General features: G+C 43.0%; 1 protein-coding gene across 5 annotated transcripts in view; it reads left to right on the plus strand.

Moving 5' to 3' along the window:
- USP12 (ubiquitin specific peptidase 12) overlaps positions 1-20618 on the plus strand; it is a 57756-nt gene that overhangs the window by 31898 nt on the left and 5240 nt on the right. For 4 of the 5 annotated variants that reach the window (XM_060394086.1, XM_042254867.2, XM_060394087.1 and 1 more), the window contains 5 exons: positions 6213-6426; positions 11503-11729; positions 15351-15427; positions 15547-15630; positions 18759-18956. In XM_060394086.1, the coding sequence (XP_060250069.1) occupies positions 6213-6426; positions 11503-11729; positions 15351-15427; positions 15547-15630; positions 18759-18956 (800 nt within the window). Of the gene's footprint in view, positions 1-6212; positions 6427-7263; positions 7415-11502; positions 11730-15350; positions 15428-15546; positions 15631-18758; positions 18957-20618 lie in introns of those variants that run through there. The other variant, XM_060394088.1, reaches the window with a different exon arrangement.

The raw sequence follows: 20618 nt of genomic DNA on the forward strand, positions 1-20618 counted from the left end.
CATTCTGGCTCTTTCTCTCTTACGAACGTGCCTTCTTTTCCCCTTTAGAAGGTGTTTGGGAGTCCTGAAGGGTGTTCTCTGTCCCCAGTGTTCTGAAATCTCATCGAGTCTCTTGATGGGAACCCTGTTGTTGTGTTGTTTACTGATCCATTCAGACTAATGATGTGTGTCCCTCAGGTCTAAGCCGTTTCGGATACTATTATTGGGATAGTTTTCTTCTTGTTACTGTAATGTCTCTGTTTTGTCTTTTTTTTTTTTTTTTTTTAATGGTTATTGCATATTGAAACAGACTGATTCCTTATTTTTTCTCTCATTTTTGATCATCTCCTTTAGTCTACATTTTAGACTGTATCTTCAACTTTTTTTATCCACTCTGCATTTTTCATTTTTTAGAGTGTTACCTTGTTGTTTTATTTTTAAATCTTGTTTCATGGAGGCAATATCTTCTGCTCCTTTTCTTAGGATATTATTCAAAGATTTTGTTGTTGCTGAGGTTTTCTTGTACTCACTGGATTGTTTCTGAAACCTTTGAGTTTATTTCCGCCCCCCCTCCCGCCCCACCTCTTTTTTAGTATCTTTACTATTGGAAGTTTTCCTCAAATTTTGCTCATCTAAAAGAGTGAAATTTTCTGTAAGTTTGCTGCTGTCTCTAGTCTGTTGTCATCTTCTTTAGCCTTTTGAGTTTTTGTCTAATCTATTCTTTCACTGTCATTTTATTTGGGGTTTCATGGGGAGGAGAGTTAAATGAATATTTAATTTCCCTTGTTTATTGAGAAGTGTGGCCTCGACTTCTGTATAGTACCTGAAATGCTCGCACTTACATCTGGAGTTGCCTAGTGATCGGAAGCCTCATTTCAGTTCTGGGGGAGCAGAGCCCATTTTCTTCAGTCTCACTGCTCCTTTTCTGTGGCAGCCATCCTTACCTGGTTCAGACCCCAAAGCTCATTTGTGTCCTGAATTGTCGTAAAGCTGTGCCCATTGTTGGTGTCCCAGGAGAACCTCTTTTCTTTAGAACAGTAGTGTTTCCTATATTGAAGGCTGTCTTACCTTGAGCTTGTCCTGCGTAAGCATTCCAGCCTTCTCCTTTTTGTGCCTAAGTAACTTTTTTGCAAATAACCTCCAAACAAGTAAAACAACATACTTGATACAGTATGAGCCCTAAAGCTCTGTGGGGCTTCTCTGGTGGCTGCGTTGGTGAAGAATCCGTCTGCAATGCAGAAAACCTGGGTTTGAGCCCTGAGTTAGGAAGATCCCCTGGAGGAGGGCATGGCAACCCACTCCAGTATTCTTGGCTGGACAATTCCCAAAGACAGAGGAAGTCCATGGGGTCTGACAGCTGCAGTCCATGGGGTCTCAAAGAGTTGGAAACGACTAAGCACAAAGCTCTGTGGGTTTTTTTTTCCCCCGCTGATGTTTTTAACGCAATATGATACCAGTATCCAAAAACCATTGTTGATTGTGTTACCAAAAGTTTTTAAGAAGGTATCATTTTTATTACTTCGTATACACCAGTATAAATTCAGAAGGTGGAGTTTGTGTTTCTCCCTGAAGCTGAATAAACGAGATTCAGTATAAGCCAAGGAAAGCTGGAATTTCCGATCTCTGTGCCTCATTACGATGAAGAATTGAGATCCCTGAGATCCTGAGGTAGCCAGGGCTCCGGCTGGGAAGGGTTGATGAGCACCTCGAACTCTACGCAGAGATCAGTGGTGTTGAGAGTAAGCTCCGCTGACCTGGGACAGTGATACACGCTCCTGTGATCTGTGCTCTTGGGCCACTTTACGGCTGTGTTGTGGGCCTTGAACCGTTTTCCGCCAGCTCTGTTTTCAACTCTTACATTGTCATCACCCTTCTCTCTAGTTTCATTCTCCTTTTTTATTTGGAGTTATCACACTATTTATAGAGTCCCTTAAAAACTAAGGTTGGAGCTCTGAGGAGTTGGGGAGATGGCTTAGTTAATTCAGAGGTGAACATTTGAACATTTTCCTCCTGTCCTATGCCTGTCTGCCAAGTCATTAGTGTTTATAAACAACACAGAATGCAGCTGCTTTAAGGAACTCGGTGGTTAATCTTTCCTAATAATTGGATTCTGTTAAAATGAGGCACGTGTCTGTTTTCTTCTAATCAGTCTATTCTAGCGAAGTGTGCATTTCCAGGTTCATTATAGTCACTCTTACAAAAAGCAAATACTGAAAAGAGTTCCTGTTAGGTCTGCCTGATTGAATCCCTTTTTGCGACTAGTAAAGTACTAGAATCACTCAAAGGTATTTGCTTTTGGGACACTGTCTGTGCATTTGGGCAATTAGAAAAGTGGACTTTTTGTTTTTAATGGAGAGAAGGAAAAAAAAAAACCCATAGTTTAATTAACCTACCAGAAAATTCAGAGTGGTTACTCTTCACTTTGTTAATAACAATCTAGTTTCCATTACTTTCAGTTATAGATATTTTTATCTTGGAGGAACATTTTTGCAAATGATAGCTTTCATGGCAGTTGACTCTTCATGATAACTCTGATGTCTATCCCTGTGATTTGCATAATACATATGGTGGGGGTTTCCTATTGAGTTAACCCTTGTGGATACGTTAGTATTTCCGATGTTGCAGGATGTCAGGAGAAATATGGGTGTGCCTGGGTGGGTACAGGGGAGTATGGAAACCATCTCAAAAGGCAGAGGAGCCTTTGGGTGCTTTCTCTTGCTGTAAAATCCCTCTTTTACATGTTGGCTGTCTGTGCAGTTAGCTGAATTCTTTGAAAACGAATGGTTTTAATCTGATCAGCCAACTTGCCTTTTCCCCTTTATATCTTGTAGCCAGTAAATTGAGTGAAGAGTGATTTAGACTCCTGGTATCTCTTTCCTACTTTTTGTGCAGTCCCTCCATTTTTAGCGGCCTTTCGAGAATCATTTTAATTTTCTAATACATAAGCCCCCAAACACAAGTCGGTTGGGATTAATGAATCTTTTTGTGAGGGTGAACCATCTTATAAAAGGCTTTCTCTAACCTGAACTGATAGTAGTCATTAGTTGGAACTCTGAATGCAGGGAGCAAGGGTCACCACGGAGAAAAGATAAATAAAAATGAAACTTACCATTTGCAGGTTACAGGGTTGAGTAGGCTGATGTCGCTTGGTTCTATTTTCTTTTGTGTTGATCTCATTCTCCTTTAGTTTCTTCCAACCTGGTGTCCTTAGGCTGCTCAAAGCCTGTATTATCAGAGATCGCAGACTGTTCCTATCAAACCTGACCAAAGAACTCAGGCCAGATTGGATCAAGTGCCTGATCCTGTGGCAGCTTCTGCAGAAGGGCTTGTGACTAACCCCCTTACAGGATTTGCATAGAGAAGTCAGTTCCTGTGAGGAGGCCTGGGGCTGGGGAGCAGGTGAGGGGGGAGGAGCAGGTGGGTGGGGGGGCAGGTGAGGAGGGGGCAGGTGGGGGGCAGGAACAATGTCCCTGAGAATCTGGATTAGGTACCCTTGGCTGCAGGGAGCAGGTGGTTGGGGATGGGAGGTCTAGAGTTACATGGAACAGAGCCACCTGAACAGAAATTGTGGTGGGGAGAAGAGGGTCTTCTCTTAGAAGGGGATGTTCATGGGACAGGCACCATCACCAACCAGCGTGGGCGACAGTGGAGTAGGTAGCCATTTAACACATTATGTTGACATTATGTTGACTTAATAGTGGTTAAAACCAGTAGTTTCCAAATGGAATATGTAAGATGATTCATTGTGGGGTGGGGGCGAAAGTATGAGCACTGCTAATGTTTACTTTTATCTGAAAATGAAAGATAGATTAAGCTTTGCTGATTCTTAATAAATGGACGATGCTGGTACCCGTACGCTGTCCACACATGTGATGGCTCTGTATCACTTCAGGTTGCACAGTGCTGCAGGCTGATGGTACCACCCCTCTGGTTTATTTGTGCTGCTGCCATCTATCATGATTTAAGTGTAGACCTGGGGATTATAGGATTTAATCTGTTTCAGCTAAGCTAATTTTCCAAAGGGGACAGATGACTCAAAAAGGTTGTTTCAAAAATAACCATATAGTGATGAGGTATGCCAAACCACGCTAAGTTCTTCATGCAGGTCATTGAGTTACTTCTTCACAAGATTGTAGAGATTGGTGCTGGCAAAAACGTCATTTACAGATGAGGAAACCGATAGAGAGAGTGGCTTGGTAACTTCCCCAGGAAGGCATTGATAGTAAAAACCCATCCTGTGTTTTAAAGTCATTTGAAGTCATTCTTTAAGTAATTCTGCTACCAACTTGATAGACATTTAGGCTTATTTCTGTTTATTTTCAATTTTAGGAATTTATTTTTTCTTCCTGTTTTAATTTAGTTTTTTAAAAATATGGATGCAGGGACTTTCCTGGTGATCCAGCAGCTAAGATTCTGAGCCCCCAATGCAGGGGGCCCAGGTTCGATCCCTGGTTGGGGAACTAGATCTTACATGCTGCAGCTAAAAGTCTGCATACTATAACTAAAGATCCTGTGTTCCTCAGTTGAGACCCAGGGCAGCCAAATAAATCTTTTCTTAAAAATTTATGGGTGCAAAAGAAACTTCCTATAACCATGTACATGCACAGTGGTCTCACGTTCGCTGCTCTCTCCTCTTTGCCTTCTCGCTATAAATAATCGTTTATATTAGCTTTTGATTTAGCCTTCCTAATTTTAAAATATTAGCAGACGTGTGCATGTGTTTACGGACATGGTTGAAGGGTTCCCATCCTTCAGCACTCCTCTGCAGGTAGCCTGTCAGAGTTTTGCGTACTGGACCTTACCCTGGGACAGTGCTCTGAGAACTGTCCTCGGTCCTTGTTTACTCCCTGGATCCTCCCTGAGTGACTTCCAGGTGTTTTATTAGCCTGCTTTTCACATCATCGTCTATTCATGGGAAGGAAAAAGGAAGGCAGAAAATATTTGTCAAGCTCTGTGTTCTTTTCTTTGTAAAGTAAGACTGTTTCCTCCCTTGTCATTAAATAGAAGGAAACTCGTGCCTCCCTGGTGTCTAGTGGTTAAGACTTTGTGCCTCCAATGCAGGGGTGCAGGTTTGATCCCTAGTTGAGGAACTAAGATCCCACGTGCCTTGGGGCAAGGCCGCCCCCTGCCAAAAGAAAAAAGAAGAAGAGGGAAACTGAAGCTGAGTGAGTCGTGGTCGCCTGCTCCAGGCCACATGGTCAGTGAGAGGCAGGGCTGCTGTTCAGGATTGAGTCTGGAGCGAGTCCACGTCCTCCTGATGGACTGAGCACGGTGTGACCTCGCATCAGCATGTCAGTGGATAGGCCGTCACACTGTTGATTCTTTCGTCTAATACTTCAGAGTATCCTGTTTTTTTCTTTTCTGTTTTTAGTTTTTGGATGGCACTGAAGAACTTGATAGTAAACTTCACTATTATGTTTTTATAAAAGAATTTTTGAGAGTTATATTTTTAAATGTACAGTATAGAAGATGGTTCTTATACAGCCAATACTATCAAAACAGTGAGAATTGGAAAAGGAAAAAATTCTCCAGAACCCTAAACCTTAACTAATTTCACTATTTAAACTGTAGTTCTTTAACTCAGTGGTCATAAAGGCCAAATTTGTCCCATGTATCTTTCTTCCATTTTAACCTGAAACTGATGTCAAGAGCATCCATTTAATGTTAAAATCTCTAATTTACAGTCAGGACAATTATGTTTACCCTCAGTTCAGTCACTCAGTCGTGTCCAACTCTTTGTGACCCCATGGACTGCAGCACACCAGGCCTCCCTGTCCATCGCCAACTCCCAGAATTCACTCAAACTCATGTCCATTGAGTCGGTGATGCCATCCAACCATCTCATCCTCTGTCGTCTCCTTCTCCTCCTGCCTTCAATCTTTCCCAGCATCAGGGTCTTTTCAAATGAGTCATTTTCAAATGAGTCTTTGCATCAGGTGGCCAAAGTATTGGAGTTTCAGCTTCAGCATCAGTCCTTCCAATGACTATTCAGGACTGACTTCCTTTGGGATGGACTGGCTGGATCTCCTTGCAGTCCAAGGGACTCTCAAGAGTCTTCTCCAACACCACAGTTCTACCCTCAGGTACCTTTTTTAATTTATGAGGATCATAAATATTCCCTATCTTACTCTTTCTCTCCTCTGAACAACTCTAGGCTTGGAAATTCTTTCTCTGGATATTGTTTTACCCCCAAATTCGACCAAAAATAAATTTTCTTTCTTCTTCCCTCCTAGTTTGGGAACACCTGCTACTGCAACTCAGTTCTCCAGGCACTTTACTTCTGTCGTCCTTTTCGGGAGAAAGTTCTCGCCTACAAGAGTCAGCCCCGGAAGAAGGAGAGCCTTCTCACGTGCTTAGCAGACCTCTTCCACAGCATCGCCACCCAGAAGAAGAAGGTTGGAGTCATACCTCCTAAGAAGTTCATAACGAGATTGCGGAAAGAAAATGGTAAATAACTCTTCTGCTTCTCAACCTGCTGCTGAGGTAACAGCACGGTCGGGCGCAGCAAGCGTCAGCTGGGCGTCCTCACGCCCGATGGTGCGGCTGCCTCTGAGAAGCCAAAGGCGGTGCTCCTGCCTGGAAGGCAGCGCCAGCCGCTCAGTGAGGACACAGTCACTCGGGTTCCTGTGAGGTGTGGCTGCCGTCTCAAGTGTGCTGTACAGAGATTAAATTCTGTACACCCGGAAATGAGAAATCAGCATTTCTCTTTTTTTTGCCTACTTGGCTGTTTGATCAAGGAAAGTTGTTGGGGGACACTTCCCTGGTGGTCCAGCGGCTAAGACTCCAGGCTCCCTCCCAATGTGGGCGGGGGCGGGGGAGTTGGAGGTGGCTGGGTTTGATCCCTGATCAGGGAGACCTGGTGCAGCCAAATATTGAAAAAAGAAAAGTTGTGGAGTCTTCTGCAGGTTTTTTGTTGATTTTTTTTTTTCCCAGTTACTGTTCATTTGCTTTTTTTGGTAGTGCTTTTTATGAATATTAACTAATTTGATCCTTACAATAACCTGATGAGAGACCATTATATTTCCCCCACTTTAGCCATGAAAAAGGAAACAAAAAGAGGCTGAAAGACTTGCCTGGAGTCACACCCCAGGCAAAGGAAAGTGCCAATAAATGAAACTTTCTGGCTTAGGATATATCGTTTTAACTCCACCCCCTACCCCACCCCACACTTTTAAAAATAGTTACTGGCTACACCCCCACTTCCTTTTTCTCTCTTCAAATAGTATTCTTTTGATTTCCCTAGCAAGGTCATCATTAGTCACTACTTCCTCAGTTGCCTTAATGTCACTGGCACTCAGGGATGTTAAGGTGACCCGTCAGGCCCGTGTCCTCCCTGACGTCTGAGCCCAGCATCTGTCCAGGGTGGTGAGCTGCCTCGGGAAGTTCGAATGGACTTGAGGAAAGTGTGGAATTCTTTTTGCTTGTTTGTTTGGAGGTAGGCATTTCAGTCACTGTAGAAAGAAAATTGGGTGTTATTTTTAGTTTCATTTGTTATCTGTCGAATATAATGATGCCCATAGAAATATGATTTGAGAAGTTTCTAAGGTTGGTTATTAATGGCGAGCCCTGCCCTTAACTCAGTTGACACTGCTCATTGTCACATGAATCCAGAGAAGCATGGGTCATACTGAGTTTCCTAAAACATGAAGGTGCTGGAATAATATGATTGTAGGTTACTGTTTTTTAATCTGATAACCATGTTAAAAGTTTGTTCATTTTCTCCATATACAAATAGATTAATTGCTCACAAAAGCACTTTTTAAAATATTTCCCTGAGTCAAGCTAAACCTACTTACTGTCTTAAATTCCAGATGTGTCGAGTATCTGCTGTTTGTGAGAAAGCCAAGTACAGCTCTTAGAATGAGACTGATTCAGGTCTTCTCAGAGAGTTGTGTTTTTTTTGTTTGTTTGTTTTTTTTGTCTGTGTTGGTGGGACACTTAAAAAATTTTGTCCTGGTAGAAAGCTCGTGTACAGTGGACGTTTGGACAGCATGGATTTATATTACATGGGTCCACTTATACGAGGATTTTTTCAGTAGTCAATACGAGAGCCCTGCATCATCTCTGGCGGCTCACAGCCACAGGTGCAGGACCAGGTACGGAGGATCCTCACATACAAGGGACCGACTGGTTTTGCGTGGGTTTTCCCCTGTGCAGAGGGTCACCTCTCCTAAGGTGGCTTGCAGTCAGAACAGCTGGCTTGTAGCAATGTGCATCATTCACGTTGCTGTTGGGGGCCAAGTTTATTCTTCTTGTGTCCCCTTCACTGTTTCAGTGCCTGTGGTCTGTTCATTCATTCATTCATTCACTCAGGAAATGCCAAGTGACCTCTTTGGTTTACCTTGGGGTTGAATGTTTTTTCATGTATTTTACTTAACCTTTAAAATTTTGTTTCTACAAGTTGTTGATTTCAAGTCTTTTGCTGACTTTGTCTTTTGTATAAATTCTTCTTATGTTGAAGATGTTGATGCCTTTCAGGTTTCGCCATCTTAAACTTTTTAAATGATTTCTAGTACGTAGAACTTGGTCTTATGTGGTCATATCTGCAGCTCTTCTAAAATGTAATTTTTAAATTCCTTGTGTCTTAGGGAGGCTTTCCCTCGATTTTCTAATCGGTTTCTATTCTATCATTTTGAAAATGTAAACCATAAACTTCCTGAACTTATATAAGCTCTGGAGGTGAAACTTCCTGACTGGGTGGTGGTCTGAGTGCATGCTGTTGGCTGGGTGCAGACGCCTGTGTGGCCAGGTGGCCTGGCTGCCCGAGTCCCGTGGGTGGGGCCGGACGGCCTGCCTTAAGTCCTGGTCCTGCTGATTCCTGGCAGTGTCTTGACTGCTCTCTTCCGTTTCCTCGCTTGTGAAATACTGCTAATGGCGGTGTCACGGGGCTGTTAGGAAGGTGGCATGAGGCCGTGCCCTGGAAGGGCTTCCTCTCTAGGCTCAGGGTACATGATGCGAGCACAGGCCAAGTGCTTAGTGTTTCCATGACAGCGACTCATTTGAGTAGCTACGGGGACGTTCCACGGAGTTACAGATCTTTGGAAGGGCCCTTAGAGATTCTCTGGATTAAATATATTTTCCATGTTGCCTTTGTTCCCTAAACGTGACTGCACAGCAGAATCACCTGGAGGAGCTTAGAGAAGTGCAGGTTCCAGGCCTCACCTAACTCTGTCAGAGAATGTACACGGGGCTGTGTGGCCCAGTGATTTATCATGTTCAAGGCTTCCTCTGTGATTCGTATACATTTGCCCTGGCACTGCCACAAGGTTGTCCACTTCCTGCTTTAAAACTTGCCCTGTTGTAGTATTTATCAGTTCTGTTCAATCGCTTTGTGACCCCATGGAGTGCAGCACACCAGGCCTCCCTGTCCATCACCAACTCCTGGAGCTTGCTCAAACTCATGTCCATTGAGTCGTTGACGCCATCCAACCATCTCATCCTCTGTCGTCCCCTTCTCCTCCTCCCTTCAGTCTTTCCCAGCATCAGAGTCTTTTCCAGTGAGTCAGTTCTTTGCATTAGGTGGCCAAAGTATTGGAGTTTCAGCTTCAGCATCAGTCCTTCCAATGAATATTCAGGACTGATTTCCTTTAGGATGGACTGGTTTGATCTCCTCACAGTCCAGGGACTCTCAAGAGTCTTCTCCAACACCATAGTTCAAGAACATCGATTCCTCAGCATTCAGCTTTCTTTATAGTCCGACTCTCACATCCATACATAACTACTGGAAAAACCATAGCCTTGACTAGATGGACCTTTGTTGGCAAAGTAATGTCTCTGCTTTTGAATATGCTATCTAGGTTGATCATATCTTTTCTTCCAAGGAGTAAGCATCTTTTAATTTCATGGCTGCAGTCACCATCTGCAGTGATTTTGGAGCCCCTAAAAATAAAGTCTGTCAAATGTTCCCATTGTTTTTCCATCTATTTCCCATGAACTGATGGGACCAGATGCCATGATCTCAGTTTTCTGAATGTTGAGTTTTAAGCCATCTTTTTCACTCTCCTCTTTCACTTTCATCAAGAGCCTCTTTAGATCTTCTTCATTTTCTGCCATAAGGGTGGTGTCATCTGCATATCTGAGGTTATTGATATTTCTCCTGGCAATCTTGATTCCAGCTTGTACTTCTTCCAGTCCAGCATTTCTCATGATGTACTCTGCATATAAGTTAAATAAGTAGGGTGACAGTATACAGTCTTGACATATTCCTTTCCTGATTTGAAACCAGTCTGTTGTTCCATGTCCAGTTCTAACTGTTGCTTCCTCACCTGCATATAGATTCTTTAGGAGGCAGGTCAGGTGGTCTGGTATTCCCATCTCTTTCAGAATTTTCCACAGTTTCTTGTGATCCACACAGTCAAAGGCTTTGGCATAGTCAATAAAGCAGAAATAGATGTTTTTCTGGAACTCTCTTGCTTTTTCCATGATCCAGTGGATATTGGCAATTTGACCTCTGGTTCCTCTGCCTTTTCTAAATCCAGCTTGAACATCTTGGAAGTTCACGGTTCACGTATTGCTGAAGCCTGGCTTAGAGAATTTTGAGCATTACTTTACTAGCGTGTGAGATGAGTGCAATTGTGTGGTAGTTTGAGCATTCTTTGGCATTGCCTTTCTTTGGGATTGGAATGGAAACTGACCTTCTCCAGTCCTGCGGTCACTGCTGAATTTTCCAAATCTGCTGGCATATTGAGTGCAGCACTTTCACCGCATCATCTTTCAGGATTTGAAATAGCTCAACTGGAATTCCGTCACGTCCACTAGCTTTGTTCATAGTGATGCTTCCTAAGACCCACTTGACTTCACACTCCAGGATGTCTGGCTGTAGGTCAGTGATCATACCATTGTGATTATCTGGGTCGTGAAGATCTTTTTGTATAGTTCTTCTATGTATTCTTGCCAGCTCTTCTTAATGTCTTCTGCTTCTGTTAGGCCCCTACCATTTCTGTCCTTTATTGAGCCCATCTTTGCATAAAATGTTCCCTTGGTATCTCTTAATTTTCTTGAAGAGGTCTCTAGTCTTTCCCATTCTGGTGTTTTCCTCTGTTTCTTTGCATTGATCACTGAGGAAGTGTTTCTTATCTCTCCTTGCTATTCTTTGGAACTCTGCATTCAAATGGGTACATCTTTCCTTTTTTCCTTTGCCTTTCACTTCTCTTCTTTTCACAGCTATTTGTAAGACCTCCTCAGACAACCATTTTGCCTTTTTGTTTTATTTATGGGACAATAGATTAAGTGAACTGATAAAAAGCAGTTGTTTCTTACTACCTCAATACATTATGTATGAGGATAGGTTTTCTCTTTTTTTGATCAATTAGTATTTTTTAGAAGATTTTTCTTCATAACTGTATTTTCCTCAAATTTGAGTCATAATTTGTATATGTGAAAGATACATGTTTCTTGTTCATTACTAACAGTCACAAACATTTTATGTAATTCTGATAGAATACTAGATATTCTTTTTTTAATTTAGTTTTTTTAATGAAGTAACTCATTCTGAAATAATTCTCTGTGCATTCTTATTTTTAGAGCTCTTTGACAACTACATGCAGCAAGATGCCCACGAATTCCTAAATTACCTACTAAATACCATTGCTGATATTTTACAAGAAGAGAGAAAGCAGGAGAAACAAAATGGTCGTCTGCCTAATGGTAACATTGACAGTGAAAATAACAGCACACCAGACCCGACATGGGTTCATGAGATCTTCCAGGGAACACTGACTAATGAAACCAGGTGTCTTACGTGTGAAACCGTAAGTGTCTCATAAAATGTCATATAGAACGCATCTAACCCGTTGTGTTAAAAGCTCTTTGAGGATGAGTATGAGAGTGAGCTTGAGAGTTGTGGTGCCTGTGACTGACGAGCCTCTCGGCTGTCTGCTTGTTGACCGAACCCTGAGCTGGCAGAGAAACACTCGCTGCGGCGTGAACTGTTTCGAGACTTCATGTTGAACAGTTGGGCTGTGTTGTGACTGCAGTGTCCTACAGAGTAGTCTCGCTGCTCTGGCGACCCTCTGTGGCCTGTGTATTTGTGCCTCCCCTCCCCTGACCCCTAGCGGCCACTGGTCATTTTACTGCCTCCAGAGCTTGCCCTCTCCGGATGCCACATGGCTGGAGTCGTAGAGCATGGGGCCCTTTCAGATTGACTTCTTTCACTCGGCAGTGGGTATTTAAGGTTCCCACCTGCCTTGTCACAGCTTGATAGCTCATTTCTTTTTATTGCTGAATTACATTTTATTGTCTGGATGTACCAGAGTTTATCCATTTACCTACTGAAGGACACCTCAGTTGCTTGTTTTGGTAATTATGAATAAACTTGCTCTGAACACACATGTGCAGGATTTTGTGTGGATATAAGTTTTCAGTGCCTCAGTTAGTGGCCAGGGGCGCAGTTGCTAGATCGTGTGGTAGGAAGAGTACATTTAGTTTTGGAAGGAACTACATTCACATTCCCACCAGGAATGAGGGAGAGTTCCTGCTGCTCCACGTCCTGGTCAGCACTTGCTGATGTTGGTGTTTTGGATTTTGGCTGTTTTAATAGGTGTGTAGTATTATATTTAAATCAAATGCATTTAATTTGCATTTCTCTGATGGCATATAACGTGGAATATCTTTTCATGCACCCGTTTGCCGTCTTTATATATCTTCCTTGGTGAGGTATCAGTACTAGTCTTTGGGCCATTTTTCACATGAGGTTGTTTGTTTTCTAGCTGTTGAGTTTCAGGAGTACTCTGTACATTTTAGACACCAGGCCTTTGTCAGAGGTGTCATTTGCAAGGTTTTCTCCCAGCCTGTGGCTCATCTTCACATGCTGTCAACCATACCTTTGGCAGATCAGAAGTTTTTAATGTTTTAATTTTAAATTTTAATAAAGTCCAGTTTAAAGGACAGAAATGGTATAGACCTAACAGAAGCAGAAGATACTAAGAAGAGGTGGCAAGAATACACGGAAAAACTGTACAAAAAAGATCTTCACGACCCAGATAATCATGATGATGTGATCACTCGTCTAGAGCCAGACATCTTGGAATGTGAAGTCAGGTGGGCCTTAGAAAGCATCACTACGAACAAAGCTAGTAGAGGTGATGGAATTCCAGTGGAGCTATTTCAAATCCTGAAAGATGATGCTGTGAAAGTGCTGCACTCAATATGCCAGCAGATTTGGAAGACTCAGCAGTGGCCACAGGACTGGAAAAGGGCAGTTTTCATTCCAATCCCAAAGAAAGGCAGTGCCAAGGAATGCTCAAACTACCGCACAATTGCACTCATCTCACATGCTAGTAAAGTAATGCTCAAAATTCTCTAAGCCAGACTTCAGCAATACGTGAACCGTGAACTCCCTAATGTTCAAGCTGGTTTTAGAAAAGGCAGAGGAACCAGAGGTCAAATTGCCAATATCCACTGGATCATGGAAAAAGCAAGAGAGTTCCAGAAAAACATGTATTTCTGCTTTATTGACTATGCCAAAGCCTTTGACTGTGTGGATCACAAGAAACTGTGGAAAATTCTGAAAGAGATGGGAATACCAGACCACCTGACCTGCCTCCTAAAGAATCTATATGCAGGTGAGGAAGCAACAGTTAGACCTGGACATGGAACAACAGACTGGTTCCAAATAGGAAAAGGAATATGTCAAGGCTGTATACTGTCACCCTGCTTATTTAACTTATATGCAGAGTACATCATGAGAAATGCTGGGCTGGAAGAAACACGAGCTGGAATCAAGATTGCCAGGAGAAATATCAATAACCTCAGATATGCAGATGACACCACCCTTATGGCAGAAAGTGAAGAGGAACTAAAAAGCCTCTTGATGAAAGTGAAAGAGGAGAGTGAAAAAGATGGCTTAAAGCTCAACATTCAGAAAACAAAGATCATGGCATCTGATCCCATCACTTCATGGGAAATAGATGGGGAAACAGTGGAAACAGTGTCAGACTTTATTTTTGGGGGCTCCAAAATCACTGCAGATGGTGATTGCAGCCATGAAATTAAAAGATGCTTACTCCTTGGAAGGAAAGTTATGACCAACCTAGACAGCATATTCAAAAAGCAGAGACATTACTTTGCCGACTAAGGTCCATCTGGTCAGGGCTATGGTTTTTCCAGTAGTCATGTATGGATGTGAGAGTTGGACTGTGAAGAAGGCTGAGCGCCGAAGAATTGATGCATTTGAACTGTGGTGTTGGAGAAGACTCTTGAGAGTCCCTTGGACTGCAAGGAGATCCAACCAGTCCATTCTGAAGGAGATCAACCCTGGGATTTCTTTGGAAGGAGTGATGCTAAAGCTAAAGCTCCAGTACTTTGGCCACCTCATGCGAAGAGTTGACTCATTGGAAAAGACTCTGATGCTGGGAGGGATTGGGGATTAGAAGCGGAAGGGGACAACCATGGATGAGATGGCTGGATGGCATCACGGACTCGATGGACGTGAGTCTGAGTGAACTTCGGGAGATGGTGATGGACAGGGAGGCCTGGCATGCTGTGATTCATGGAGTCGCAAAGAGTTGGACACGGCTGAGCGACTGAACTGAACTTTTTGTTTTTTTTTCCTTCATGGAAATGCTTTTGATATTCTTTAAATGCTTTTCGTGTTGTATCGAAAAAGTCATCACAGACCATCTGTGCATGTGGAGTCACTTGGTGGTGGAGGGGTCCCAGGGACCAAGTCTGACGTCCCTCCTGTTGCATCCCGTCAAGGGAGGCAGCCAGCATGAGTGATGTGTCTTACTCTAGCTCACTGATTAAGTAGTAACTTAGATCATTATAGATGATTCATTCATAAATCAGAACATGGTTAAATTTGGAGGATAAATAAAAGAAGGTCATAAGTGAAGGCTCAGTTTGGCATGTTGGACTAATATTTTTTCTTAAATGGTAGTTTTTTTCTTAAATAATTAAACAGTATAGAGATCATGTCCTTTACCAGCCATTCTCATTCATCCTTGTCCTGTGTTCTTTTAAGAATTACTGTGTATGGCATAGTTTGTTTTATGCTTTACACCATGGACATGGGAGCCTGGCAGGCTACAGCCCATGGGGTTGAAAGAGTGGGCCACGACTGAGTGACCAAACCACCCCCAATACCAGGATTCGGGGAAGTGATGGGATTTCACATCACACCAGCCTTTGCCAGTAAGGAGAGCAGCTGTAGGTGCACTTTGGTATTTTCTTCTAAATATAATGAAGGGTATTGATTCAGCTTCCTTTTGTAAACTTGTATGACTCAAGTAGTTTCTTTTCAACTTGGGGAAAAAGGTTCTTTATATATTTAATAATACTGATAATAACCCACATTTAATTCTTTCACTTTGGAGCAGTAATTTACTGATACCTAAAGAAATCAAAGGTAATTAATTCTCTTATTTTTACAGATAAGCAGCAAAGATGAAGATTTTTTAGACCTTTCTGTTGACGTGGAACAAAACACATCAATTACTCACTGCTTAAGGTAAGCGTGGAATTATTTATTTTGACAGTTAATGATTATCTTTGGTTTTTAGAATATCTTTAAATGAATGCATCATTTTCTGGTACAGGCAAAACTAATTTATTTTGGATTTTACACAGGGGTTTTAGCAACACAGAAACTCTATGCAGTGAATACAAATACTACTGTGAAGAATGTCGCAGCAAACAGGAAGCACACAAACGGTAATTTAGTGTTTTCTGTAATTCATAGTGATTCTTTGGCCATGGATGTTCTAACCAAAAGTGATCTCTGGCAGTTTGCATTGAGTAATCATCCTTTATTTTATCACCAACTGTTAAGACTCATTAGGTAATTACTAGACAAACACATGAGGTAGTTACCAGGCAAACAGTGCTCAACTCCGGGCTGCCTTGACTATCCACACTTGGTGAGTGTTTAATCGCCATAAACCAATACAGTGAGAGGATTCTGCTTTGAAGCTTTCCTCGTTGTGTAAGCTTTCTCGTGGTGAGGAAAGAAGAGGGGAAAAGTGCTTTCCTCACGCCCACTCCAGTCTCCACTGTTCCTCCATAGGATTCACGCCTTCTCTCAGTGTGTCACCATGAGGACAGTACTCTGGTATCAGAAAATGGACTTATCATCACCCTGATTATTTTACTTTTTGTTTTGAGGCAGCCTCAAAGTCTTGTGAACAGTATACCAAGAATGCTTTTCACCCTTAACCATTTGAGAGTGGGTCCCTGCTGTGATGTCCCACAGTTCTGAGGCTTCGGTAGTGGTATCCTGCCAGCAAGGACGTTTCCCCTGTACCATGTCCGGCCACGTCAGGAGAGCAGCGCTGAGATGTTACTGTTGTTGTAGACCTTACTTTAGCATCACCAGATGTCCCAGTAATGTCCTTTATAGGAAAAAAGGGTCTAGTCCAGAGGCACACGTTGCATTTACCATTTGTGTCTCTGTCATCTTTTTATACTGGGAGCAGTTCCTTATCAGTCTTTGCTTGACTTTCACTCTCTTGACACTTAAAAATTACAGGTTAGGTATTTTACAGAATGTCCTCCTTTGAGTCCATCTCATGTTTTAATGTAATGAGGTTTAGATTTTGTATTCTGGGCAGGAATCACACAGAGGTGAGGCTGTGTTCTTTTTAAATGGTACACGATTTTGATACGTGTCATGTGTCGGGGCCCCCACGACCGCTCCTGGATTTGATGGTTCCCTAGAAGGACTCATAGGATTCAGCGTCTGTAGTCCTGCTCACAGCTAAGGTTTGTCACAGGGAACAGTGACAGGTCCGATCAGCAAAGGGGAAGCCAAGCCAGCTTCCAAGTGTCCTGTCCCCGTGGAGTCACATGGACACACTTGTTTCTCCAGCATCGAATGTGACAGCATTGTCTCCCAGAGAAGCTCATCACAGACTCGGTGTGGTGCCCGAGATTTACTGGGGGCAGGCCACCTAGGCACTCCCTGCTTGCGTGTGCGTACACGCTCAGTCACGCAGTGTCCGACTCTTTACAGTCCCGTGGACCACAGTCCTCCACACTCCTCTGTCCATGGGGATTCTCCAGGCAAGAATATTGGAGTGGGTTGCTATTCCTCCTCCAGGGGATCTTCCTGACCCAGGGGTCAAACCTGAGTCTCTACGTCTAATGCATCGCAGGGGGATTCTTCACCCGCCAAGCCATCAGGCGTGTACCAAAACTCCAGGCTCCTGCAAGGGAAGCAGGTGTTCAGCATAAACCATATGATCTGCGCAACAAGTTCAGGCACATCAAGACCCTCTTACCAGCTAGGGAACAGCAGGAGTCCCCCCAGATCAAGTTCCCAGATGCCAGCTGAGGGTCAGCCCCACAGCCAGCCTTTCCCAGGATGTCCTGTGACTGCTACCGTTCTCTCTGGTCACTTGACTGAGGTGCTGTCTCCCAGCGTTAAGCTGTGCTTTCTCCCTAGTTGTAACTGATATGCATTTTGTGTGGAGGTATTTTGAGATTATAAATATCCCTGTTTCTCAGTCTCAGTGAGGGCTCAGGGATATTGTATTTGAGGTTATATATTTAATTTCTAGAAATGGAATTATTGAGGAAAAGGACATAAAGACTGTTGGTTCCTGTGGCTGGCTGGTTTTCCAGCAAAGATTGGGTTTTTACATTTCTTTTCATTAGTGTTTTGCACTGGCCAGGTTAGTAAATATTTCTGGGATAATCTGCTGCTCCTCCACATTTAAGATCTGTAGAATGCAGGTTTCGAATAAGGCTATAAAAAAATTTTTTTTCACTTTATTAGAGGCAGTGGCTTAGTAAATTTTTTTTTTAGCATGAGAAGTGTTTTGCTTCACTGAACACATACAGAATTCAGTCCTGCACTGTTTGTCAAGTACCTGCTGTGTGCCAGGCATATTACTGGGTGGTGAAGAAATACAATGAAAGAGATGGTTTCTGTCTGCCCAGAGTCCAGACCCTAGACAGAGAGAGAGACCACAGCCATCTCTGTATTTTGTAGTGTAGCAGACTGTTCCGAGACAGGGTGAGTCTGTAAAGTGCTGGTGGAGGACCGAGGAGAACAGCTGTTTCTGTCGGAAGGGAAAGCGTTGGCGGTGAATTTTGTTAGGAAGAGGCTGCCGTGCGGTGACATCGGGGAGCAGAGATGGCGTGGAGGGGGTCGTCAGGATTGTTGAGGATGAGGCGGCCTGGACTTGACAGGTAGAAACCTCATTCCTGTGTTTCCAGGTTATTGTATTGCCTTTGTGGGATCCGCACAGTCAGAGCTGTTAGTAAGAAGCTGTATCCTGTCTGTGAAACGCCCTGAGTGGCTGGTCTCCATTGCTCTTCTCTCTCTCCTGTTCCCAGTCTGTTCCTGACTTACAGATGAGCAGAACGAATGGATTTCAGTCTCTGCGCACAGCAGCTCTTAGGAACCGGTTTTTCCTCTACCAGACACAGGCGTCGCCTGCAGTCTGCCTGGTCATGAGGGACCTCTGTTTCAGGAGTACAGAGTTCTTAAAGGGCTACACCTCTGTCTGGGAGCCACACGGAGTTCCACGTCATATTATGTGGTTTGGAGATGATGAGGGACAGGGGGCCGTCTTAAGACCATCAGAATGTTGCCCTGCTGATGGTGGAGTGACAGGAGATCGCTGTTCACCCCAGACCATCACAGCATTATGAGTCAGTTCTACCCCAGCACACAAGAAAAGCTTAGAAGAGGCACAGGTAGAGAGAATGCGGAAGTGGGCGGTGCTGGGCTGATAAAACTGACTGTCAGCGGTTATTGAGTCCTGCAGTCTGATAGTTCTTTTAAGGACACGGTGAATGTCTGTTACGAGATTCTGTCTTCATGTTTATCCTGACAGGATGAAAGTGAAAAAGCTGCCCATGATTCTAGCTCTGCATCTGAAAAGATTTAAGTATATGGATCAGCTTCATCGATACACAAAACTTTCTTACCGGGTGGTTTTCCCTTTAGAACTTCGTCTGTTTAACACTTCAGGCGACGCGACCAATCCTGACAGAATGTATGACCTCGTGGCCGTCGTGGTGCACTGTGGAAGGTAACGGGCGTGGGCCATGCAGGCGGGAGGCTTGGGGGCGGGCAGTGCACACAGGACACCCCAGGGCCGCTCAGAGGTGGGCCTGCCAGAGATCCCGTACCCCCGGTGCTCTAGGACCGAGATGAGTTTATTTCAGAATGAGTATTTCAGATCCATTTTACCATCTCCCCCTTAAAGCTTTTATCTGTTAAAATAGTGTGTTATTGCTTGGATCTGATATCTGTTCTTATTATCTAAATAGGAGCTTCTCTCGTAGCTCAGTTGGTAAAGAATCTGCCTGCAGTGCAGGAGTCTCAGGTTCAATTCCTGGGTTGGGACGATCCCATGGGGAAGGGGATGGCAACCCACTCCAGTATTCTTGCCTGGAAAATCCCATGGACAGAGGAGCCTGGTAGGCTACAGTCCATGGGGTTGCAAAGAGTCAGACACAACTTAGTGGCTAAACCACCACCACTGCCATCTAAATATTACTCTGAGAAGTTTTAAGTCCTGTTGGTTTTCTTTTTTGTTTTTCTTGGTTGTTGGTTAAAAAAAAGAAAAAAGATGCTGCTTAAAGAGATTTTATAAAGTGAATTCTTTATTTTTACAAAATAAAGCTGAGACTAGTTGGATATGTTCATCACATTAATAATAATGAAAAATACTTTTAGAAGGCTTTGGAGATAACCTTCAAAGATAAGTTTTCTGATTTTACAAGGCTGTGTGTATGTTTCCTATTGCTAATTTAGTATACTATCTCATCTATAGACCTTAATTTATAAAATAGCTCAAAAAGTTTCTCAGACCACAAGAGCATTGCAGAATCAACATTTATGTTTAGAACATACAGTTTTCATTGACTGTTTACAATTTCCTGTATTAATTTTATTATATATATATACACACACACACATACATACTTTGGCTGTACTGTACAGCTTGTGGGATCTTAGTTCCCTTACCAGGGATTGAACCAGGGCCTAGCCAGTAGAAGTGCAAGTCCTAACCACTGGACCACCAAGAAATTCCCTTCTTGTAATAATTTTAAAACAGGACACTCCTCCATTTCCCCTGGTGTTTGGAAACTTGTACCAACAGTGTATTGTATCCCAGAGAACGAGAACGTTAGCTGTCCCTCCCTCCCACCTTCCTGCTCAGAACATGGTCAAGATAGCTGGGAGGGGGGGGGTCCACGTCTGTCACGGTCCTTAACCTCCATGGTCTGCGTCAGCCCATTTCCTGTCATTTATCCTCAGCAGTAATCTCGCTTTTCCATTTTTGGAGCATTCTGTTTCTAAAGTAAGTAAAGACATCTGAACAGAGGAAAACAGTATCAGATAACTTACAGAACCCTACTGTAATGATCAGACTGGAGGTTCATGTTAGCATTAAGGTTTTTTTTTTAAGTTTAAGATGTTTTCTTCTGCAGGGAAAAAGTACTCTCGTCATATCTTTCTGTCAACAAGATACTCATTTTAACTACGGGATCAAAGATCTGAAGAAACTGGGAGGCAGCTTATTCTCACATCTGAGGTTGCTGCTTTTAAAACAGTATTCAGAGCCATAAAGGATAATTTGTGTTGAAAATTTTTTCAAGGCCTATAATATAATAATTGTGGTAGAATTGTAATTTAATTAAAAATGATATAGGCTTTTCTAGTGAGTCATACTTAAGTAACTGGG

Source organism: Ovis aries, chromosome 10 (assembly GCF_016772045.2).
Source record: "Ovis aries strain OAR_USU_Benz2616 breed Rambouillet chromosome 10, ARS-UI_Ramb_v3.0, whole genome shotgun sequence".
Taxonomy (NCBI): Eukaryota; Metazoa; Chordata; class Mammalia; order Artiodactyla; family Bovidae; genus Ovis; species Ovis aries.